This window comes from Bufo gargarizans, chromosome 4 (genome assembly GCF_014858855.1).
Source record: "Bufo gargarizans isolate SCDJY-AF-19 chromosome 4, ASM1485885v1, whole genome shotgun sequence".
In the NCBI taxonomy this organism is placed as follows: Eukaryota; Metazoa; Chordata; class Amphibia; order Anura; family Bufonidae; genus Bufo; species Bufo gargarizans.
The window spans coordinates 339,928,974-339,955,354 of NC_058083.1; the positions used below are offsets into that span (position 1 = coordinate 339,928,974).

At 43.6% G+C, this 26,381-nt stretch overlaps 1 protein-coding gene across 1 annotated transcript in view; it reads right to left on the bottom strand.

Annotated features, from left to right (window-relative positions):
- The window catches only part of AGPAT4 (1-acylglycerol-3-phosphate O-acyltransferase 4), a 147,635-nt gene that overhangs the window by 93,745 nt on the left and 27,509 nt on the right, over nucleotides 1-26,381 (bottom strand). Inside the window, exon 2 of the mRNA XM_044291983.1 lies at nucleotides 2,105-2,342. Coding sequence (XP_044147918.1) covers nucleotides 2,105-2,282 — 178 coding nt within the window. The 5' untranslated portion in view covers nucleotides 2,283-2,342. The remainder of the gene's footprint in view (nucleotides 1-2,104; nucleotides 2,343-26,381) is intronic.

The following is a 26,381-nucleotide window of genomic DNA, read 5'->3' on the forward strand; positions in this document are numbered from 1 at the left end:
ACACTGACAGAATCCATGGATGGCAGGCTTTTGAGTGTCCTTGCAAAGAAAGGTGGCTATATTGGTCACTGATTTGTTTTTGTTTTGTTTTTGAATGTCAGAAATGTATATTTGTGAATGTTGAGATGTTATATTGGTTTCACTGGTAAAAATAAATAATTGAAATGGGTATATATTTGTTTTTTGTTAAGTTGCCTAATAATTATGTACAGTAATAGTCACCTGCACACACAGATATCCCCCTAAAATAGCTAAAACTAAAAACAAACTAAAAACTACTTCCAAAAATATTCAGCTTTGATATTAATGAGTTTTTTGGGTTCATTGAGAACATGGTTGTTGTTCAATAATAAAATTAATCCTCAAAAATACAACTTGCCTAATAATTCTGCACTACCTGTATATATATATATATATATATATATATATATATATACAGTACAGACCAAAAGTTTGGACACACCTTCTCATTCAAAGAGTTTTCTTTATTTTTATGACTGAAAATTGTAGATTCACACTGAAGGCATCAAAACTATGAATTAACACATGTGGAATTATATACATAACAAAAAAGTGAAAATATGTCATATTCTAGGTTCTTCAAAGTAGCCACCTTTTGCTTTGATTACTGCTTTGCACACTCTTGGCATTCTCTTGATGAGCTTCAAGAGGTAGTCACCTGAAATGGTTTTCACTTCACTGGTGTGCCCTGTCAGGTTTAATAAGTGGGATTTCTTGCCTTATAAAGGGGGTTGGGACCATCAGTTGCGTTGTGGAGAAGTCAGGTGGATACACAGCTGATAGTCCTACTGAATAGACTGTTAGAATTTGTATTATGGCAAGAAAAAAGCAGCTAAGTAAAGAAAAACGAGTGGCCATAATTACTTTAAGAAATGAAGGTCAGTCAGTCCGAAAAATTGGGAAAATTTTCAAAGTGTCCCCAAGTGCAATCACAAAAACCATCAAGCGCTACAAAGAAACTGGCCCACATGCGGACCGCCCCAGGAAAGGAAGACCAAGAGTCACCTCTGCTGCGGAGGATAAGTTCATCCGAGTCACCAGCCTCAGAAATCGCAGGTTAACAGCAGCTCAGATTAGAGACCAGGTCAATGCCACACAGAGTTCTAGCAGCAGACACATCTCTAGAACAACTGTTAAGAGGAGACTGTGTGAATCAGGCCTTCATGGTAGAATATCTGCTAGGAAACCACTGCTAAGGACAGGCAACAAGCAGAAGAGACTTGTTTGGGCTAAAGAACACAAGGAATGGACATTAGACCTGTGGAAATCTGTGCTTTGGTCTGATGAGTCCAAATTTGACATCTTTGCTTCCAACCACCTTGTCTTTGTGCGACGCAGAAAAGGTGAACGGATGGACTCTACATGCCTGGTTCCCACCGTGAAGCATGGAAGAGGAGGTGTGATGGTGTGGGGGTGCTTTGCTGGTGACACTGTTGGGGATTTATTCAAAATTGAAGGCATACTGAACCAGCATGGCTACCACAGCATCTTGCAGCGGCATGCTATTCCATTCGGTTTGCGTTTAGTTGGACCATAATTTATTTTTCAACAGGACAATGACCCCAAACACACCTCCAGGCTGTGTAAGGGCTATTTGACCATGAAGGAGAGTGATGGGGTGCTGCGCCAGATGACCTGGCCTCCACAGTCAGCGGACCTGAACCCAATTGAGATGGTTTGGGGTGAGCTGGACCGCAGAGTGAAGGCAAAAGGGCCAACAAGTGCTAAGCATCTCCGGGAACTCCTTCAAGACTGTTGGAAGACCATTTCAGGTGACTACCTCTTGAAGCTCATCAAGAAAATGCCAAGAGTGTACAAAGCAGTAATCAAAGCAAAAGGTGGCTACTTTGAAGAACATAGAATATGACATATTTTCAGTTGTTTCACACTTTTTTGTTATGTATATAATTCCACATGTGTTAATTCATAGTTTTGATGCCTTCAGTGTGAATCTACAATTTTCATAATTATGGAAATAAAGAAAACTGTTTGAATGAGAAGGTGTGTCCAAACTTTTGGTCTGTACTGTATATTGAACTAAACAAAAATACCCCATAAATTTAAAAAAGAAAAAAGCGCTTACGACTTGATACGCAGTATGCCAGTCTGCAGTTGATCTTTCGGTACAGTTGCTTATTAAAAGGCCAGATGACAAGAGTAAAAAGTTGAATTAAATTAATGATAAGTCCAGTTCCAATAAACACATAGCTGATAAAAAGATGGCAAAAGAATTGGGATTTCAGAAATCCACTGATATCCATTTTTCTCCACGAACAGATGACAGAGGCTTCTCAAAACCATCCAGATTGTCAGGAAAATTGCTGTTTAATAAGAAAAGAAGGGTTAAAAATCAGTATCTAGGCAAAACAGAGAGTACACCATAAATACATACACAAATTTATATTTCATATCACTCAGTGTGCTGGTTTCCATTTCTTTTTGTAAGTTTCACACTAGCATTTACCATCTCCGGCAGGGAGAAGCTTGCTGGAGATGTCTGGATTCGGCACTGTCGGATTCTATCTGGCACGTGCCAGCTCCATTGTCTATAATGGAGAACGGCAGAGATCTAGCCGCAGGTTTCTCCCTGCTGGAACAGCGTGCCGGAGATGGTAAACACTAGCCCAATAGCATGAATTAAACCGCACACTTTGCCAAAATTAACAAAGGAACGTAACTTCCAAGTTTTAATATGCACTCCATTACAAAGCCAAAATAGCTTTCTATTGCCTGAAAAAATATGATTTACACTGGAGAAGATCCAGCTGTCATGGTCCATACCGGAACCAATGACAAAGTTAGAGGAAGGTGGAGAGTCCTTAGGGCAAGGACCACATAGGTAGTGTTTTCCAAAATACTGCCTGTACCACGAGCCACACAAGAAAGGCAGCTGGAGCTTAGGGAGGTTAACAAGTGGCTCAAGAACTGGTGTAGGAAGGAGGGGTTTGGGTTCCTTTAGAACTGGGCCGACTTCTCTCTCGGCTACAGGCTCTATCGTACGGATGGGCTGCACCACAATGGGAAAGGGGCAGCTGTGATGCGGGAGAAGATGGCTAGAAGGTTAGAGGAGTGTTTAAACTAGGGACTTGGGGGGGGGGGGGAGGTTAATTACGTTATAGGATGGGAAGATAGTGCAGATAGAGACTGGGGGCAAGGTAGTGGGACTGGGGAAGGAATGGAAGAAGGGACTAGAACAGTTCGGAAGGAAAGGTGTAGGGTAAAAAAAATATACATAAACCTCTTAATTGTATGTATACTAATGCCAGAAGCCTGACTAATAAAACTGGGGAACTGGAATTAGTGATGTGTGAGGAGGACTATGACATAGTGGGTATAACTGAGACATGGCTGGATGATGACTGGGCAGTTAATGTACAAGGTAGGGTTGTTGCGGGTATCGAAATTTCGATACCCAATTGATACTTTTGACCTGGTATAGATACGATACCGGGATTTCCATTTTTTCGATACTGGGCTGCGCTGCTGCGCAGTCTAGTATCACAGAACAGGAAGCAGTCTCTCCCTCCTCCCTGTGCTGCTGCTGCCGCTGACACCAATGAACGGAGAGAGGGGCAGGCGCACTGCGCCACCAATGACAGAACTTTTCCTACACAGAGCGGCGCCCAGCGATGTCCCAGCACTTACCATTATTCCTGGGCGCCGCTCCGTTTGCCCCATTACTGTCACTGTGGGTGAACGGAGCGGATCTCTGGGTGCCGCTCTGTGTAGCCTGAGGGGTTAACTGCCGCTGATCTGCCAGTACCCGCCTCCTGTATTAAGGGGTAAGTATCATTGGTGGTGCAGTGCATGGAATTGCAGACCTCATAAAAATGGGTGTGTATACTTAACATGAACAACCAATCCTCACGACCCCAAGGGGCATACAAGCCACCTTACATCCAATCACAATGCCTCTGAGTCTGGCTCTTATGCCGATCTGCGCGGGGTGCCAATGCGCCTGAACTTAGTAACCAGTGATAATTGACCCACTGAGGCTGGGCGAGAACTCCGGATTTTATCTCCTTAGTTTGCCATCTAGTGCGCATACCATGCGCTGTTTGCAGATGCGTCGGGACTTAGCCCGGTTACAATCTTTGAGTCCATACTGGTACCTCCTGCGCAGCCAGTGGATGCGCAGGAACTTAGTCTCAGATCAAGAGGATGAAAACTTAAACATCAGGCTTACAGAAAAACCTATGAATCCACATAGCAATGCCATCCCGACGCAGGAAAATAGGTAAGTATATGGGGAATTGGTTGGAAATCGGGAAACGATAGCCATATAAGGCCCACAATGGTAATACAAGGGGCAGAGGAAAAGACTACTAACCTCTATATAATAAACGCCCAATAGAGGTATGCTGTATATCCAGATGTTCCAAAGAGCATGATACTGATGGCATTGAATTGTACCCGCCTCCTGTATTAAAGGGCAATTATCATTGGTGGCGCAGTGCGCCCTCCCCCCCTCAACCCCCCACCGCATTAAAATCATTGGTGGTGCAGTGCGCCTGCCCCTCTCAACCCCCTCAGTATTAAAATTATTGGTGGCAGTGGCCACAGTGTCCCCTCCGCTCCTCTTCATTGGTGGCAGTGGCAGCTTCTGATCAGAGCCCCAGCAGTGTAATCCTGGGGTTCCGATCGGTTACCATGGCAGCCAGGACGCTACTTGAAGCCCTGGCTGCCATGGTAACATCCCTGATGCTGTGTGCACAGAGCACAGGGCAGCAGGGACAATGTGAAGTCCTATTCACCCTAATAGAGCTCTATCAGGGTGAATAGGACAAATTGATGAAAAAAATCCCAGGTTCTGGCTCCTAAGGGGGGAAATAGTTATTCAATAAAAAGTGTAAAAAAAAAAATGTTAAAAAACCCCACCAAAATATTAAGTATGAATCACCCCCTTTCCCAATTTCACATATAAAATGTATAAACAATAAATAAACATATTACATATCGCCACGTCAGAAAAGTCCAAACTATTAAAATATAAAAAAATTCTATGCAGTGAACGCCGGAACAGAAAAAATTTATAAAAACTGCGAGATTCACCATTTTTTAAAATGCAGAATGCACGTGGCTTTTTTTGTTTATTATTTTGAGTGGTATTGAATGTTATAGAGCAGGCATGCTCAACCTGCGGCCCTCCAGCTGTTGCAAAACTACAACTCCCAGCATGCCCGAACAGCCTACAGCTATCAGTCTACAGCAGGGCATTGTGGGAGTTGTAGTTTTACAACAGGTTGAGCATGTAAAGTCTTGTCTAAAGCCCACAGTCCGAGAAGATATAAGCGAGGGACATGAGGGACCTGAACATGTGGAGTCACTGTGGGTAGAAATACATGGAGGCAATAATAATAATAAATTACTAATAGGAGTTTATTTTAAACCACCTAATATACCAGAGTCCACAGAAAATCTACTACTAAACGAGATAGACGAGGCAGCAAACCATAATGAGGTGGTCATTATGGGGGACTTTAACTACCCAGATATAGACTGGGAAACTGAAAGCTGTACATCTCATAAAAGAAACAGGTTCTTGGCAATAACCAAAGACAATTACCTCTCCCAACTGGCTCAGGACCCGACTAGAGGGACGGCCATACTGGACTTAGTATTAACCAATATACCTGACAGAACAACAGATGTGCAGGTCGGGGGACACCTGGGAAATAGTGACCATAAAGTAATAACCTTCCAATTATCCTTCAAACGAGCGTTTCTACAGGGAGGAACAAAAATGCCAAACTTCAAAAAAGCTACATTTAGCCAACTAAGAGAGGCCATAGGCCTAACTAACTGGGACAAAGTCCTCAAAAATAAACATACCACCACAGAATGGGACATTTTTAAAAGCATCCTGAAATCAAATTGTGAGAGGTACATACCTTATAGGACTAAAGGGTTAAGAAACAAGAAGAAACCAGTGTGGATGAATATAACTGTAAAGAAAGCAATAAATGACAAAAAGAAAGCATTTAAATCACTAAAACAGGAGGGTAGCGAGGAAGCACTGAAAAACTAAGGAAAAAAATAGAATATGTAAAAAATAAAATAAAAGCCGCCAAACTAGGGACCGAGAAATTAATTGCCAAAGAGAGCAAAACTAACCCTAAAATGTTTTTCAATTATATAAATGGTAAAAAGTATAAATCTGAAGGTGTCGGCCCCCTACAGAGCAATGAGGGGGGAAGTTGCAGAGAGCGACGAGGAGAAAGCAAAGCTTATTAATTATTTTTTTCTCCACTGTATTCACTGAGGAAAATAAACTGTCAGATGAAATGCGGAATGTAAAAGTAAATTCCCTATTAAAAATAACCTGTCTGACCCAGGAAGAAGTACAACAGTGACTTAAAAAGATTAAAATAGACAAATCGCCAGGACCTGATGGAATACACCCCCGTATCCTAAGAGAATTAAGTAATGTCAGAGCCAGACCCTTATTTCTGATATTTACAGACTCTATACTGACAGGGAGTGTTCCACAGGATTGGCGCATAGCAAATGTGGTGCCAATATTCAAAAAGGGTGCACAAACAGACCCTGGAAATTATAGGCCGGTAAGTTTAACATCTGTTGTGGGTAAACTGTTTGAAGGTTTCTAAGAGATGCTATCTTGGAGGATCTCAATGAAAACAAGCAAATAACATCATATTAGCATGGCTTCATGAGGGATTGGTCACGTCAAACTAATTTAATCAGTTTCTATGAGGAGTTAAGTTCTAGACTTGACAGTGGTGAATCAATGCATGTCGTATATCTGGACAGAGATCTCTCCCATCATCTATTCATCCCCAGGACTGTGATTGTGACGAGGGAACACCCTCTGCGTCTAGAGGAAAGAAGGTTTGTACACAAACATAGAAAAGGATTCTTTACGGTAAGAGCATTGAGACTATGGAACTCTATGCCTGAGGAGGTGGTGATGGTGAGTACAATAAAAGAATTCAAGAGGAGCTTGGATGAATTTCTGGAGTGTAATAATATTACAGGCTAATGCTACTAGAGATGGGTTGTTGATCCAGGGAGTTATTCTGATTGCCTGATTGGAGTCGGGAAGGAATTTTTTTCCAATATAACAAAATAATAGCAAAGACAGGTGCACTCTGCGGTCTTACTAAACCCTCAAACTGATTTTAAAATTGAGAGATTAGCCAACATGTCCTATGGTGTAGGACATGTCTGAGCCCGAGCACCGCACCAAGGTTCTCAAGTAGCTTGGGACCTAACACTCACCTACCTGGGCCATGTGGGCAATACCAGGACCTCACAGTTTTCTTTTTTGCCTTCCTCTGGATCAACTTGCAAGATAACAGGCCGAACTGGATGGACAAATGTCTTTTTTCGGCCTTATATACTATGTTACTATGTTACACAGCATGGAGCACAACCTGCAGCCCGCAATAACATTCTGTGCAGGTTCCCCCATCCATCTGGTCACAGATATGCTTGTCTGCCTTGGTGGCTGTTCAGATGCATTTCTTATGTTAGAAGAGAAGTGGCGTGTAGTGGCAGGACAGGCAAAATCTATTACATCACTATGTAGATGTCTCTGGATCCCTCAGATCAGTAAAATCGGGGTCTTTTGATCCTCGTGTGGGTCTTCAGAAAGGAGTAGATATGATGGAGAGGTGGTTGTATATATGAGTACAGCTATCTTCATTGTAGTTTATGGAAGTAGTGAAACACTCGACTGTTCCAGTAAGGGCGAGATGAGACCAAGCGCCAGTCCTACGGAAACAGTCGAGTGGAACGCCAGCCTGTTCAGCTGTTTCCGTAAGCCCGGCCACCTGGGGCCAGCACTTATTTCCATCTCGCTATGGAAATGCCAAGATGGGACACCTTCTTTAAACAACAACAGAGAGAGTCTCATGCATTCATTGTCTCTTCCCTCCTGGAAGGTGAACAGGGCTCACATATTCCTGATACATAGGTGGAAGTCCTAGAAGTAGAACTGGCATCTATCCATCTTCTTTCACACTTAGGCCTCATGCACACGACCGTATTTTTTAACTTCCCGCAAAACATGGTTCCGTTGTACCGTGATCCGTGCCCGTTTTTTCTTCCGTGGGTCTGCCGTGATTTTTGGAGGATCCACGGACATGAAAAATGAAATAAAATTCTAAGTCAAGTTTGCCATTGAAATGATAGGAAAAAACGGACACGGATCACGGACACGGATCACGGACACGGATGACAATCTTGGGTGCATCCGTGATTTTCACGGACCCATTGACTTGAATGGGCCCGTGAACCGTTGGCCGTGAAAAAAATAGGACAGGTCATATTTTTTTCACGGCCTAGAAACACGGGTCACGGGCGCGGGGTAAAAACGGTGCACAAGCCGAGTTTTCAACGGCCCCATTGAAAGTCAATGGAGCCGCAGAAAAAAACGGGAAACGGCACAACGGCCACGGGTGCACACAACGGTCGTGTGCATGAGGCCTTACAGGGTAACCTGATAATTTCTGTAGTTTACCCGGAAGAACTGTATTTGTTAATGGAAACATCCACAATATCTGTCCTGGACTTTACCCAGACTTTCTCCCTACTGCCATAGTACTAAATGCAGGTTTTATATGTGGGAGCGCATGTGTGAATACAGCAGTAAATGTTCCGCAAAATCACAGTGGCCACATCGAGGCACCCAGAACATTTCCTTGTGTAGTGAGAACATGCCCAACATGAAACCTCTTTGGGCTGATAACTGCGTGTGAAAGGCAAACTCTGGTAAATTCCTGGACCTGATATTCCTGTAATTCTCCTTAAGACATTTATGGCAAATACTTCAAATTCACATCTTTAAGTTTTATTTCCCTTTGGACTGGACATTTGGAGAATGTGGTCCTTAGACCAGAAGCTTCTGCATCCTAGATTTAACCCGTAGGTTACCAGCGCCGTACATGTACAGTGCAGAAATGCGGAACACAAATAGCAGCGATTTTCAACTGACAAATGTAATGTTATGCACATAGGAAGGAATAATGTAAAACACTCGGTATGGCCCCATGCACACGGCCGTGTTTCACGGCCGTGTGCGGGCCGTGGAACCGCGGCCTGGATCCCTCCTGAGAGCAGGAGCGCACGGCGTTACTGGTTGCTATGACGCCGTGCGCTCCCTGCTGCCGCCGCAATGCAGTAATACACTGGTATGATCTATACAAGTGTATTACTGTACTGTGCCGGCAGCAGGGAGCGCACGGCGTCATAGCAACCAGTGACGCCATGCGCTCCTGCTCTCAGGAGGGATCCAGGCCGCGGTTCCACGGCCCGCACACGGCCGTGAAACACGGCCGTGTGCATGGGGCCTAACACTGACATGGAAAAGGACCGAGGAATTTTAATAAACAGCAAACTAAGCTGCAAAAACCAGTGTCAGACAGCTGCTGCCAAGGCCAATAAGATAATGGGTTGCATGATGTATGGAGCTGTGTACACCCAGTCCCTGAGCGAAATTGCTCGGTGACCGGGGTATGTTGGCTGTTCTGCACGGCATGCAGCCATCTTTTCTACAGGCACAGGGAGGTTTTTCCACCCCCCTGCAGCCCCGATCGCTGCAATTGGTTGGTTTCTGCAGACCGGTCAATCGCAGCTCCGAATCATTCATGGGGCTGCAGGGGGGTGGTACAGGGCTTGTACAGGGGTGACTAGTGCTGAACAAGTCAGCATCTGTCTCCCCCGAGGTCAGGCAGGGGACACCAGTGTTTGGAGTCCCCTGCCAGTGCTGTGATTGGCTGGAACATCGCTCCAGCCAATAGCAGCGCTGTAGCTGAACAGGAAAGGGCTGAAACTCCCTGCATGCAGCCATTCTAGCTGGTGACTGCATGCAGAGAGGTAGTAAGTCCAATAGGTAGGCACTGCAGTGCTCGCGTCCTAGGATTGGTATCCCACGAAACAAGAACAATAATCTTTTGCAGACAACTTATATTGAGTGCCGGTCCTTTCTTGTTCTTGCATGCAGAGAGGTTCTGTGCTTTTCTGTACAGCTGTTGGCTTGCTGGGACTTGTGGTGCACCACCACAGCGAGTTAACCCTTTCCTGCTGAAAGAAGAAGAAAAGAAGAACATCTGGAATTGCTGCTCTGATTTTGTTTTCTTCCATTTGCAGCTGTTCCAGATCCCTAAACCACCCTATGTCCCTTCCCGCCCCTGTCCCTGTACCGGACGGCATTTGGTCCAAGAGCTTTTTTTTTTTTTTTTTTTTTTTTTTTTTACAATTTTCTAGATCTGCACCACTTTCTGTGTGCGAGCTGTGACCGCCAAGTGCTGTGCAGTGTCAGTCATACCTGCCTGATCAGCACCTGGGGATAATTTTTGGCACTTTTTTTTTACTCCACATTTTTCCTTTTTAGTTCAAAAAGAAGAAATTGTTGTTAGGGGTTTATATAAATATATACAGTGGATATAAAAAATCTACACACCCCTGTTGAAATGTCAGGTTTCTGTGCTGTAAAAAAATGAGACAAAGATAAATCATTTCAGAACGTTTTCCACCTTTAATGTGACCTATAAACTGTATCACTCAATAGAAAAACAAACTAAAATCTTTTAGGTGGAGGGAACAAAAAAACAAACTAAAATAATGTGCTTATAACTGGGGATGTAGCCGTGTTCAGATTTAAGCAATCACATTAAAAATCATGTTAAATAGGAGTCAGTATACACCTGCCATCATTTAGAGTACCTCTGATTAACCCCAAATAAAGTTCAGCTGCTCTAGTTGGTCTTTGCTGAAATTTTCTTAGTTGCATCCCACAGCAAAATCCATGGTCCACAGGGAGCTTCAAAAGCATCAGAGGGATCTCATTGTTAAAAGGTATCAGTCAGGAGAAGGGTACAAAAGAATTTCCAAGGCATTAGATATACCATGGAACACAGTGAAGACAGTCATCATCAAGTGGAGAAAATATGGCACAACAATGACATTACCAAGAACTGGACGTCCCTCCAAAATTGATGAAAAGACGAGAAGAAAACTGGTCTGGGAGTCTACCAAGAGGCCTACAGCAGCATTAAAGGAGCTGCAGGAATATCTGGCAAGTACTGGCTGTGTGGTACATGTGAAAACAATCTCCCGTATTCTTCCTATGTCTGGGCTATGGGGTAGAGTGGCAAGATTTTAAAAGCCTTTTCTGACAAAGAAAAACATCCAAGCCAGGCTACAATTTGCAAAAACACATCTGAATTCTCCCAAAAGCATGTGGGAAAAGGTGTTATGGTCTGATGAAACCAAGGTTGAACTTTTTGGCCATAATTCCAAAAGATATGTTTGGCGCAAAAACAACACTGCACATCACCAAAAGAACACCATACCCACAGTGAAGAATGGTGGTGGCAGCATCATGCTTTGGGGCTGTTTTTCTTCAGCTGGAACTGGGGCCTTAGTTAAGCTAGAGGGAATTATGAACAGTTCCAAATACCAATATTGGCACAAAACCTTCAGGCTTCTGGTAGAAATCTAAACATGAAGAGGAACTTCACCTTTCAGCATGACAACGACCCAAAGCATAAATCCAAATCAACAAAGGAATGGCTTCACCAGAAGAAGATTAAAGTTTAGGAATGGCCCAGCCAGAGCCTAGACCTGAATCCAATTGAAAATCTGTGGGGTGATCTGAAGAGGGCTGTGCACAGGAGATGCCCTCGCAAACTAACAGATTTGGAGTGTTTTTGCAAAGAAGAGTGGGCAAATCTTGCCAAGTCAAAATGTGCCATGCTGATAGACTCATACCCAAAAAGAGTGCTGTAATAAAATCAAAAGATGCTTCAACAAAGCATTAGTTTAAGGCCTCATGCACACGACCGTACCGTTTTTTGCAGTCCGCGGATTCGCAAAAAATGGAAGCCGCCCATTGTAGAAATGCCTCTTCTTGTCCGCAAAACGGACAAGAATAGGACATGCTATATTTTTTGGGCGGGGCTACGGAACGGAGCAACGGATGCGGAAAGCACACGTAGTGCTGTCAGCATCTTTTGCAGCCCCATTGAAGTGAATGGGTCCGCATCCGAGCCTCAAAAACTGTGGCTCGGATGTGGACCAAAACAACGGTCATGTGCATGAGGTGTGCACACTTATGCAACCATATTATTTTATTTTTATATTTTTTCTTCCCTCTACCTAAAAGATTTCAGTTTGTTTTTCAATTGAGTTGTACAGTTTATAGGTCACATTAAGGCCTCTTTCACATGAGCGTGACGGATTAGGTCCGGATGCTTCCAGGGTGCGTTCAGTGAAACGCGCACTATTTTGCAAGCAAGTTCAGACAGTTTTGTCTGCGATTGCGTTCAGTTGTTTCCGTGTGGGTGTAATGTGTTTTTCACGCAGCCCCATTCACTTCTATAGAGCCAGGGCTGCGTGAAAAACGCAGAATATAGAACATGCTGCGATTTTCATGCAACGCAGAACTGATGCGTGAAAAACAACGCTCATGTACACAGACCCATTGAAATGAATGGGTCAGGATTCAGTGCGGGTGCTATGCGTTCACGTCACGCATTGCACCCGCGCGGAAAACTCGCTTGTGTGAAAGGGGCCTAAAGGTGGAAAAAGTTTTATTTACATCACAGAAACATGACATTTTAACAGGGGTGTGTAGACTTTTTATATCCTATATATATATATATATATATATATATATATATATATATATATAGTAAAGGCAAAGTGGGAGGCAGCACCGATGTAGGTATGAAACAGGTATGTGTGTGCAGAAAATACTTTTTGTATAATTGTTTTTTTACAAATTATTTTCTTCTCATAAATTTTCATTTTTTATTTATTACAAGCTCTTACACGTGTGAAAGCACTACATACACACCCCTCACACTAAATAAAGATTTACACATTTCACACGTCACACCCGAATAAATTAAAAATGGCCCTTCCACCCCAACGAGTATACTCAGCTGAAGAGGCATACTCAATGCTTGCCTCTGATACAGAGTCTGCCAGTGAGAGAGAAGAGGATGCAACTTTCCTCTACCCCCTGATCATCATCACCGGAACCCTCTAGAAGACGCCCCAGGGTAGCAGTGGAGGCAGCCTCCCCAGAGTGAGCCCACATGGATCCCACCCCCTGAGAATTATCAGCCCCAAATTCCTGAGTTTGTGGGCAACTCAAGAATTCAGATTGATTGTGCGGGCTTCACAGAAATAGATTTTTTAAAATAAACCCAAACAAATGTAACCCAAACAAATGTATATGCCCAGCAATTTATTTCCAAGAACCCCACAATGCCATACACTAGACCCCAAAGTTGGACCCCAGTAAATACAGCAGAGATAATGACCTTCTGGGGGCTCTTGCTGCATATGGGCGTTGTTAAAAAAAACAAAGATTACCCAGCATTGGAGTGTGGATGTCTTGTACCACACTCCAATTTACAGTAATATCATGGCCCGTAATCGATTCCAATTAATACTTACGTTTTTGCATTACAACTATAATGCATAGTGCCCACCCCAGAATGACCCCGCATAGGACCATATGTTCAAAATTAGGCCCGTCTTTGACGACTTCAACGCAAAGTTTTTGGAAGTGTACACCCCAGAACAAAATGTCTGCATAGATGAATCCCGATTACTTTTCAAAGGGAGGGTAAGATTCTGCCAGAACCTGCCAGCAAGAGGGCAAGGTATGGCATAAAACTGTAAAATCTGAGAGAGTAGCTCTGGGTACACTCACAATTTCCGGGTTTATGAAGGGAGGGACACCCGGATTGAACCCGCAGAATGCCTCCCCTTCCTAGGAATTAGTGGGAAGATAGTGTGGGATTTACTGCACTCACTGCTGGATAAGGGTTACCATCTATACGTGGATAATTACCACACAAGTAGTCCACTGTTCCGGTCACTAACTTCCAGAGGTACTCTGGGGTGCGGCAAAGTACGCAAATATCAGAGAGGCCTCCCTAGTTCCCTGGTAGGGCAACCACTAAGAAAAGGAGACATCCGTGCTCTCCTCAATGAGAACATGGTGGTTAAATACAAGGACAAGAGGGATGTCCTTTTGCTGACCACCATTCACAGTAACAACAGCTTCCCCGCCCCTGTATGTGGTATCACTACCACTGTCCCCAAACCAGACTGCATCCTGGACTACAATAAGCACAGTCATAGAGGCTGGGTGCCGGGTATGGGATATGGCCGACACCCACAGCGCAGCCTGCGTTTGAATTAAGCATAAACGATATTCATTGGTGGCACAGTGCACCAAACCCCCCCAACCCCAGTATTATAAAGCAGAATTATTGGTGGCGCAGTGCGCCCCTCAACCCCCCCCCCCCAAGTATTATTATCATTGGTGGCAGTTCCGATCGGAGCCCCAGCAGTGTAAGCATGGGGCTCCGATCGGTTACCATGGCAGCCAGGACGCTATTGAAGCCCTGGCTGCCATAGTTGGCTCCCTGCTGCCATATGATTTGTGAAAAGAGTGTAAAGTCCTATTCACCTTGATAGAGCTCTATTAGGGTGAATAGGACAAGGGATGAAAAGATCCCAGGTTCTAGCCCCTAAGGAGGAAAATAGTTATTTAAAAAAAAAAAAAAAGTTACTAACACCAAAATATTAAGTTTAAATCACCCCCTTGCCCAATTTTATATATAAACAATAAAAGAAATGACATATCGCCATGCCCGAAAAAGTGCAAACTATTAAAATATTTAAAAATATCTCCTATGCGGTGAACGCCGTAACAAAAAAAAAATTGCCATTTTTTTGTCACCTTGTCCCGACAAAGTTTAGGTTAGGACTGTTCTATTATGGTCCAGACGTTCCATAAAATCTGGAATGCACGCAGCTTTTTTGGTGTTATTTTTTTCACGTGGTATCAAGTATCGCAATACTTTTTTATGGTATCAAAAGCAAGACAACCCTAGGTAAGGCATGTTATTTTTTTAATTATACTGTAATTATATGTATTTTAAATTTGGTGACTAAAAATTTTAATTTGGCTACAAAATTTTTCAGGTTAGGAGCCAATGGCTCCTTGATATTTTTTTAGTCTGGAGCCCTGCAGTACTTCTGCAGGTTATGGTGCCCGAGTTGTACCAGCGCAACATTTCCCTGGAGAAGTATCCCAAACATTGAGAAAGGGATGGAGCCAAAAAAGATGCAGGGTGTGTTCCAAAAGGGGGATAAAGAAAGACACTATTTACCATTGCGAAACCTGCCCTGAAAAAACTGGCCTGTACATCAAAGATTCATCCTTTATGTACCCTGAAATTTTACCACCTTATATCCTCTGATTTAGTCCGCATAGCTTATATATCCACTTTTCCCCAACGACTACATATTGATTTTTGTGAAACACCTTTCCACCCCTTAAAATGTTCGGACGGCGGTGCTCTTTCTAAAATGGGGTCACTTCTTTTTTTTTTTTTTCTTGGGACCTCAATAATCTTTTAAATGCGACATGGCACCTAAAATAAATGTCTGCCAATTCAGGTCCGCAAAATCCAATTTTTGCTGTTTGACTCTACAGCCCTGCTGTGCGCCCATACATCATTTTTTGAGCACATATGGGGTGTTGTCGTATTTGGTGGGAAATGGGTAATAAAATGTGGGGTGCATTTTGTCCTGTTACCCCTTGTGAAAGTGAAAAATGTGGGCCTAAATTAAATTTTTCTGGGGAAAAAAAATTTTATTTTTCATTTTCACAGCCAATTCCAACGCAGGCCCCATAGAAATGAATGTCTTTGCGTAAAAATCGCAAGGAAGTGCGGATACGTGCTGTGTTTTGCGGACCCATGTGCCTTCCGCAATTTGCGGAACGGACGGCACTTTATAGAAATGCCTATTCTTGTCTGCAAAATGGACAAGAATAGGACATCATCTATAATTTTTGCAGGGCCACGGAATGGAGCAATGGATGCGGACAGCACACGGAGTTCTAGCCGCATCTTTTGCGGCCCCATGGAAGTGAATGGGTCCGCACCCGAGTCGCAAAAAATGTGACTCTGATGTGAAACCAAACCACGGTCGTGTGACTAGGGCTATATGCGTCACATCAAAATTTTTATTGAAAAAGTCGCTGTCTAGGGGGGATGGGGGGTACTGGGCTTTAGTTGGGTAGGGAGGGTTGGTTTCCTGTTTATAAATTATTGGATGGGAAATGTGGTTCATGATACTCATGTAAGCAACTATTTCTCTGATCGTGTAATGCTATGGTATTTTTGTCATCAACTGTTGCATGTATGCTGTACGGACTATCTTCCTTTTGCTTTTTTGTGATTTTCGGAAAAATCTAATAAAAATTAGCTGATAAAAAAAAAAAAAAAAACTCGCTGTCGCGTTGCAGTCAAATTGCAACACCATTGACTATCATTACAAAAAAAGATACGTGACTTTTCTGTGACAAATGTCACCATGTGGCCCTAGCCTAAGACAAGCAAAAGTTTGTATAAAGGTAGACAAAAGTGTGTAGCCATGCACCAAATTTTTCATCCAGAGTGGGACACTGATAAATTTGCCAAGACAGCCTACATTTACTCCTATAGGATAAGTACAATATTTTTTGCTTTCTAAGACACAGATTATTTTGGGAAGAACATAAATAAAATTTGAACCAAATAATGTGCTTTTAGGCCCCTTTCACACGAGCGTGACAGATTTATTCCGGATGCGTTCAGGGTGCGTTCAGTGAAAATGCTGCGATTTTGGCACTAAAACAAGTCTGTTTTGCCTGCGATTGCGTAGCGTTATTCCGTGCGTGTGACATGCGGATTGTATGCTTTTTTTCCGCGCGTGAAAAAAAACGCAACCATCCTGTGGAGTCACATGGTCATAAGCAACACCTTAAATTCCCCCAGCATGCTTTTTTTCGGTGGGAAAGCTTCATTTTTGTTGGATTGAAGAAGTTGTGTGGTGTGTTTGAGTGTGTACCTTTGCAGGATGTCAGCTTTATCCTTATCAGATACTGACCATGTGCTTTTGCACTGGTTGGTATACCGTTGCTTTGGGGAGTGGCCACAAATGATTGCGGAGGAACCACGGAGGAGGAGAATGTGGGTTCATCCTCTTATGGTGCAGCGGGCTTGCAAAGGTCAGTTTGCAAGCCTGTATTCTGACCTTCTTGCGCACCCTGCAAAATTTTACAATTACTGCCACATTTCCATGCCCACCTTTGACCGGCTTTTGGCAGATTTGCGGCCTGAGTTGACCTTTCAGGACACCAACATGCGGCGTTGTGTTTCTGCCGAGGAACACCTCATCATCTCTCTCCGGTAGGTATTTTATTTTGTACTTTGAAACATGTTAAATTAAATTTGTATGCTTTTGTAGCTGATGTTTTCATTACATGTCTCTGCCCCGTGCAAACCTAGTGCATGTTCATATTTTTGTGTGTGGACAGATCATATCCCCCTTCAATTTGAATGTGTCGGGATCTGGCTTTAGCATTCGCCCAGATGCCGCCATGCATTTAGGGGCGCTATTAGATTCCACCAATGCACATAACGGGCCGGCGAAGTTTGTTTGCCTGAGCCCAAAAAGAGAGTATGTTGAGAGTGTTTTCATAGTTGTAACGTTTTTTGTTTTTTTTTCCACAGATTTTTGGCTACGGGAAATTCATTCTCTGCACTCCACTTTGAGTTTCGCATGGGGACCTCCACCATAGCTGGCATAGTAAAAGCAACGTGTGCCACTATTTGGTTGCGGCTGCGAGCTGCCATGCTGCCACAACCAACCAGGCAGCAGTGGCTCCAGATTGCCCATGGCTTCCTGGAGAGGGCCCAATTTCCAAACTGCATTGGTGCCCTTGACGGGAAGCACATATGCGTGAAGAAGCCACCAAACTCGGGGTCCCGGTTCTACAATTATAAGCAGTTTTTCTCTGTGGTTTTGTTGGCCTTGGTGGACACAAACTACAGGTTTATAATTGTAGACATCGGGGCCTATGGAAGTTCGGCAGATGCTCGCATCTTCCGGGCTTCCAGAATGAGTCGGTGGCTTCAGAGCAACCAACTTGACATTCCCCAGCCAGCTCGTCTTCCCGGTTCCGTGGGACCACCTGCCCCCTTTGTAATTGTTGGCGATGAGGGGTTTGCGCTCTCTCCACACCTCATGCGTCCTTTTCCCCGGCGCAGATTGGATGACAAAAGGCGCCACTTCAATTATCGCCTAAGCAGGGCCCAACGATTTGTGCCTTTGGGATCTTAGCCAGCAAATGGCGTGTTTTTCTTTCGGCCATGCAGATGGCCCCGCAAAATGTCAACACAGTGATCCAAGCCTGTGTAGTCCTACATAATTTAATTTGTCTGTATGAGGCTACTCAGGAAGAAGATGCGCTCGCCTTTTCAGTACAAGACCAGGGAGAGCCCTCTCAACTTGGACGAGCTGGTTCTGCCGGACTGCGGGTCAGGGAATCATTTTCAGATTATTTGTCCTCCCCTGCTGGTTCATTTCCTTTGCCTTCACAGCAATCTTACCGTGAGGAGCCCTAAGTTGTTGTCCCTTTTCACTCAAGATGACTTTATTGAGTGCATAGATCCTGAATGGATATGTTTTTTAGTTAGTTGGGTCATTTTTTGGTAGTTAGGGACTCGCAAGACAATGAGGACCTTTGACGTGGGTTGCGAGCTTAAATATTTTGCAGACAGCATGGGGAGATTTATCACATTTTTCGAAACATCCTAGAACATGATATTATCTGGATATTTCACCCCATTATTTTTGTTAAAAAGGTCTGTGAAATATAGACTAGTACCTCATTAATATGCCAGAAGAAATGGTAAGTGTAATATGTGACTAATCATTTTGAAGGGGAATGTGGGATAAGGGTACCCGTTAGTAAGAAATAAACCAGACAAATTACACACTGAATGTCACCAAGCTCAGGAAGAGTGCAAGATGACCTCATATCCTGATCTTACCCTCGCCGTGACCGGTGACAGTATGAGCAAGCCCCACAGCTATGCCACTGCTGCTAATAGTGTCATAAGGGCAAAGGGAACGAGCAGGGGATGATATACCCCTTTACCTTTCCCCATGAAGGCCACACCTGCTCCCTGACCCTGATGCCAAACACAACTTAGAGACTCAGGAGAACTTATCTTTGGTTGTGCGGGACGCTGGGGATCCAAAGACAGCCAGCAGTGGACTTGTAATAAGGTCAAGATGCCTAGTTTAGGACACCCTGAGAGGCGACATGGCAGTGAAGTTCATCCCAGACAACAAGCTGCATCTGTGTAGAGTTGTGATGCGGCCAACCAACTCCCAAAATTAAACACTGCAACACTACTCAAATGCACTCATGTGGCACAAGTCCAGTGACGGGCAAAGTGTGGCTCCCCAGCAGTTGCCAAACTCCAAATGCAAGCATGCCCTGCTGTAGATTGTTAGCAGGAGGCAACCTTCACATATTTGGAATTGGAGTTTGCGATCTGGCGGAGAGGTACACTTTGCCACTCCCTGCTTACGGCAACCCTAAATTCAAAGAGATGTCCATGTGGATTCTGTTGAGTTTGACCATTAGGATACTATTTCCCCCTCGACTACATTTTTACGGTATGTAATGTGGCTTAAAAAGTGTCAACATTGTACTCCATCATATTGTTAGACTTGACAAGTATTGAGATGATATGTAATAAAAACATTTTGGTGAAGAGTGGACTTTACTGAAAGGGTATACTTGTTTGCATACTGTCGCACCCCATCGAAAACAACAATATTGTACATAGTGTGTGTAATGTCTGACATGTTTAAATTTGCATAATTAAATGTTGCTGGAGTATGTAATAAAGGACGTTACATTACAAACTACATTAATAAAAACATTACAAGGATATAACGAAAATAAAATTTCTTTATAAGGTCAAAAGTTGTCTTTTTTTGTAGTGAACTCAAAAATGGTGCGCCTGTACAGGCCAATAACACATAAAACAAAATATTGCACACATTAAAGTTGCATAAAGCGATGGGGCGAGGAACCGCCAGCCTCATACTGGGGGCCAGGGTAACTGCCTGGTGTGGAGTGCCCAGGCTGTGGTGGTGGCACACTTTGGGAGGCAGAGGGTCCCGGTGGGCGGTAAGTGGCTTCCCTATTATATGATGGGCCATAATAGGGAGTAGGGGGAACATAGTGACGTCCGTGATGTGGCAGATATTCTTGGTGGGGTGGGAACACTGGCGGAGGGGGACGTTGGACTGGCCCACTTGTGTTGCCATACATCCGCCAATTATCACTGGTCCTAAATAGATCCGAGGGATCGTTTGGCGGCGTGTATGCCTCCAGAACGGTGCTGATGACCGTTTGTACCCGAAAGTAACGTTCTGGAGTCAAGTTATGGAAATGTGTGGCCATACTCCTGGCATAAAGGTCATAAGTGTCCTCATGCCTGGCCCTATTAGGCTGAGTTCACACGGGCGAGATTTCCGCGCGGGTGCAATGCGGTAGGTGAACGTATTGCACCCGCACTGAATCCTGACCCATTCATTTCTATGGGGCTGTGCACATGAGCGATTTTTTTCACGCATCACTTCTGCAATGCTTTAAAATCGCAGCATGCTCTATATTCTGCGTTTGTAACGCAGGACAGGCCCCATAGAAATGAATGGGGCTGAGTGAAAATCGCAAGCATCCGCAAGCAAGTGCGGATGCGGTGCGATTTTCACTCATGGTTGCTAGGTGACAGTCTATTCACTGTATTATTTTCCCTTATAACATGGTTATAAGGGAAAATAATAGCATTCTGAATACAGAATGCTTAGTACAAGGTCAATTGAGGGTTAAAAAAAAATAAAAGAAATGAACTCACCTTGTCCTCTTCATCGCGCAGTTCCCGGTCTCTTCTGATGAGCTGTCGGCTAAAGGACCTTTGGTGACGTCAGCAGATCACATGCTCCAATCACATGGTACATCACCACGGTGATGTACCATGTGATTGGAGCATGTGATCTGACGTCACCAAAGGTCCTTTAGCCGACAGCTCATCAGAAGAGACCGGGAACTGCGCGATGAAGAGGACAAGGTGAGTTCATTTCTTTTATTTTTTTTTAACCCTCAATTGACCTTGTACTAAGCATTCTGTATTCAGAATGCTATTATTTTCCCTTATAACCATGTTATAAGGGAAAATAATACAATCTACACTACAACTAACCCAAACCTGAACTTCTGTGAAGAAGTTCGGGTCTGGGTACCACAGTCGGTTTTTATCACGCGAGTGCAAAACACATTGCACCCGCGTGATAAAAACTGAACATCGGAACGCAATCGCAGTCAAAACTGACTGCAATTGCGTACCTAATCGCGCGGGTTTGCCGCAATACACCGGGACGCATCCGGACCTAATCCGGACACGCCCGTGTGAACCCAGCCTTAAGGTACTCAAGTACCTGTACATTGACCGAAGTGTCACCAGGCTGGGCGGATCTTTTGCACCGTGACTGTCCGGCCAAGGAAGACTCCACTTCCGAAGTGGGGGGAGCGGTTGCTGGGGAAGCCCTTGTGGAGGTCCCTTGTCCCACTTCGGTAGCAGATGGTGACGATGGGCCTTCTACTTCTCCGGCACCGGAGTGATGCTCCACTGTCTCCTCCACTTCCTCTTCAAGGTTGTCCTCCATTCTATACAATAAAAAAAAATACATTAGGTTCAATTTAGACAAGGGATATCATGTCTTTTGCATACATTTGTGGGAAAATTACACCAACATCAACTGTAAGATTCTCTAAGATTCAAATCGTTTGCTATAGGCAACTAATGCCAGTTGTATCATACAGCATTGCACAAAAACCAAACCTTTAGCTCAAATGCACATTTGGCACATTTGGCTAACATCAGCACAAAACGAACACAAAAGGTACACACACAAAAGACAGATGTTGGTAGAATCTGACTCATGTGGCTTAATACAAGTCCACATCCAAATGAAAGTAAAGTCCCAAACAAAATTTGCTTATATATGTTTTCTCATATGAGGCAAAATTACTCCTACATAATGGCTACGTGAAAAATACTAAAAACTTACGGACGAAGATCCATAATGTCGTGTAGAAACATAAGTTGTTCTTTAAACATATAGGGCCGCTTCTTGGGGAGGCCAGATCCACTGCGGCTATGGACCATTTCCTTGCGGAACTGGTCTCTACAGCTCCGCCAACGGTTTTTCACCTCTTCCACTGAAATGATTTGAAAAAAAAAAAAAAAAAAATGTTACTATGGAACATCTACTAGCACACATACTACAGGATACGACATGTACTAGCACACATACTACAGGATACCACATGTAAATGCAAATAGAACTTACACAGAGTATGTCTGTTTTTTTCGCTTGTCTTGGCCCAAACAGACGAAAAGAGCTCCTGAGTGATCTCCTGCCAGGCAGCGTCCTTTTTGTACCGGTCATGGTACTGAGGAGATCGGGTGTCCCAACTTCCTGGGTCAGATGACTTCACAGTTGCTAAGATACATCTTTTGAAATCCAAACGCAACACAACGCAACGCAGAATATAGGACATGCTGCGATTTTAACGCAACGCAGAAATGAAGCGTGAAAAACAACGCTCATGTACAAAGCACCATAGAAATGAATTGGTCAGGATTCAGTGCGGGTGCAGTACGTTCACGTGACGCATTGCACCCGTGCAGAAATCACGCTCATGTGAAAGGGACCTTAAACTAATGATGGTCTATGGATGGCGCACTGTTATGGGGGTGGGGTCTGTGGATAACACCCTCATTACAATGTGTCCCAGTCAGTGCTGCCATCACATGTACAGTCTGATAGTCCCTAGCAGTGGTGGTGCTTTGTTAAACTAATCACTAAGGGTGAGTTTACATCACCATTTCATTTTCCATTCTTCTGATCCATCAGAAGAACAGGAAAAAATAAAAAATAATCCTGTACATCATTTATGCACATTTTGCATCTGCTTGGGAAATTTCCATCTGAGATCCGTTTTTTTTATGAAAAAAAAAAAAAAATAAAAAAAAAAAAAGTACTTTATCCCCCCCCCCCCCCGAAATGGAGCTTCTGATGGGGCAACATTAGTACAGCCCCGATAACGCTCGTCTACAAAACGTGTGACTGGTGCATTGCAGGCCGCCATGCTTATGCAGCACAGCACGGCCTACGATGTGCCGACCATGTAATATTGATCTATTCTCTTTATAAGATGCAATTGCCCCCCCCCCACACACACACTTTTTGGGGAAAAAAGTGCTTCTTAGGCCTCATGCACACAACCGGTTTTGCTGTCCGCATCCGAGCCGCATTTTTTGCAGCTCGAGTGCAGACCCCTTCACTTCGATGGGGCCACAAAAGATGCGGGAAGCACTCCATGTGCTGTCCGCATCCGTTGCACCATTCTGTGGCCCCTCAAAAAAATAATATAGCATGTCCTATTCTTGTCTGTTTTGCGGACAAGAATAGGCATTTCTACAATGGGCCGTCCATTCCGTTCCGCAAATTGCGGTCGTGTGCATGTAGTCTTATAAAGTGGAAAATAGAGTAAACCTGTCCCACAGTCTCTCTCTTTTTTTTTTTGACAGACAGATGTTACCTGTTGGTCCATATGAAATACAGTACAAACTTCTGTAGGGTCAGTGGTTAGATTTTTCAAGGCAGCCTTCAAAGTGATTAATGGTGTTCTTTTCATCACCCTTTTAATAATCTCTCTCTTCCTTGCCGTTTGGGGAGTCACTAGGAAAAAGCTGCTTCTGTACCCCTCCCATGTATGTATTGTAGTCCAGGATGCGGTCTGGCTGGAGGGTAGTGGAAATTAGTATAGGGGCAGGGAGCTGCTGTTACCATGAATCAGGTTGTTTTTATACTTGACCAATAACATGTTCTTATTTAAAAAACTGCACCAAAAACGGAGCACAGATGTGTACGTCAGCTCAATTCTTGCTGGACACACACGCGGCAACAGTGTGAGCGCAAAGAAGACAAAAAGATAAAAATTTGCACCTGCAGTAAAGTAAAAAAAATATGTTGATCAGTAAAGTGAGGGGCAGAACAGAAAGGGAAACTTTGAAGGGTGAAAAAAATAAAATTAAAAAAACCTTTATGGCTCTTTCACACGAGCAGATGCGGTTCGGGTAATCCGCTGCGTGAAAGAGAGCCAAGCCCTGTTCTGGACAGCAGAGACACAGAGCATTAACATGATTGACAATGCTACGGGGCTTGGCTGTCTTTCAGGCAGCGGATTACCCGCACGGCATCCACTGGTGTGAAAGAGCCCTTATCCCCAAAAAAAGGGCTGATTAGTAAAAAGAAAAAGAAAAAAATTACTGATGAGTACAGGGCGCAGGCAGGACACACAGGGGGAGAACAGGAAGATGGTACAGGAAGGAGAGGAGCTGATAAAGGAAGTAGAAGCTTGATAGCTTTACAATTGAAATTGTGTCAGTAGTTCAAGAAGATGCTATGGTAGCCATTGGTTGGTTGATTATATGGAAGGGGAGCAAAACCCTCCCGGGTGATGAGGAAAGATGGCCATCTTTACACACAGTCAATGTTTCCCTTTGCAACATACATTTACGGCGGGTGTTGAAAAGGAGTTGAAGTGAATGTGGTTGAGATGCAATGCCTGAAAACAATCCCTGTCTTTGGTAACATAACTCCCTAACAGCCCAGTAAAGAATTAGCATTTTGAAAGCTTTGTATTAATATATTTCTGCAGATCTATACAGAAGGGAACAGCGTGTAGCTCTAGGGCTGAATAATTTATAAGAATCCAGCTGTTTTAACATTCGGAAGCACATGATTACTTAAAAGCATAGTACATTTATGTACCATAATGTCTGGTCGCCCTGGCACGTGTTCTTAATTAATAAGCACAAGGTGGGCACAGGTGGCACATCAGATACGCTGGGAGAAGTTATTACTCAATATACTTCCATCCCATGCCATTAGGCCTAGTGTAGATGGAGACTCTGCAGCGCTACTGACAGCTAATTTCCTTTACACTGACTGAAATGGCAGTCGCACAAACCTTTGAAACATTTTCACACTAATGCCACATTGGCTTAACCCCTTAGTGACCAGCCTTTTTTGGGCCTTACTGACTGATACTTGGTACCCCTGGTACCGAACTTCTAGTATCGGCTTGGTTTGAGTCTTGTACTGATGTCAGGAGAGCGCTTCACTCAGTAGGAAACAACACAACAAGAACACAACAATGATGTACTGAATGATGTACAACATTGATGTACTGAATGGACGCTCTCCTGACATCAGTACAAGACTCAAACCAAGCCAATACTAGAAGTTCGGTACCAGGGGTACCAAGTGGGACGGAGATTTCCTATCACTTACCAAGGGTTTTTCTTCCTTTTTTCATAGTCGTCTTCCAAGAGCTATAACTTTTTTTATTTTTCCTTCTAAGTAGCTCTATGAGGGGTTGTTTTTTTGTGGGACAAGATGTAGTTTTTAATAGTGTCATTTTGGGGTACACTTTTTCATCAAATTTTAATAACTTTTTCTTGTAGGGGGACGGGAAGAAACAGAAATACTGCCGCCGAGTTTTTACGTTCTAAATTTTGCGGCGTTCATTTTTTGGCACAAATAATATTTTTATTCTCTGGGTCAGTTTGAGTACAGCAATACCAACTACATATACCGGTAGTTTATTTTATTTTTTTTACTATTTTTGTGCAATAAAACCCCCCCTTTCTTTTTATAGAAGAAAATATTTTTGCATCATCGCATCCCAAGATCTATAACTTTTTACTTTTCTTTCTATGCAGTTGTGTGAGGGCTTGATTTTTGGAGGACCATTTTGGGGTATCATTTTGGGGTAAATAACACTTTTTGATTGCTTATTAAGTTTTTTTAGTGGCAACTAAGAATAAAGGAGCAACTCTGGCTGTTTTGGGGAGTTTTTTTTCTTAACGCCGTTCACTGGATAATTTGCATGATATTTGTGCAGTGCAGGTCGTTACGGATGTGGCAATACCAAACATGTGGGGGAGATTTTATTCTTGCATTTTTGTTCATTAAATAGCGTATTTGCAATAAAAAAAGCATATTTTTAATTGGAATTTTTTAAATTTAATAAAAGTTTTTTTTAACCACTTAATGGTCCCACAAGTTAACTATAACAGGCAATATTCTGATTGCTTCAAAAAATACAACGCACTATCCCTATAGTGCAATGCATTTTAATGTCAGTGCTATACTGACATTGACCAGCAGGCTGTGCCAGAGAGGTTCAGCCTTCTGGGGAACACTGAAGGCAAGCTTGGGGCCCACACCAGATCAGAGCCTGCCTACACACACACACACACACACACACACAGGCACCACAATCACATTTGCGAGGTGACAATGGAAGACAGAGGAAGTCCACTCCCTCTGTCAGCGCTTACATTTTGCGGACGCCATTGTCTGCTGCACGTAAGGGGTTAAACAGC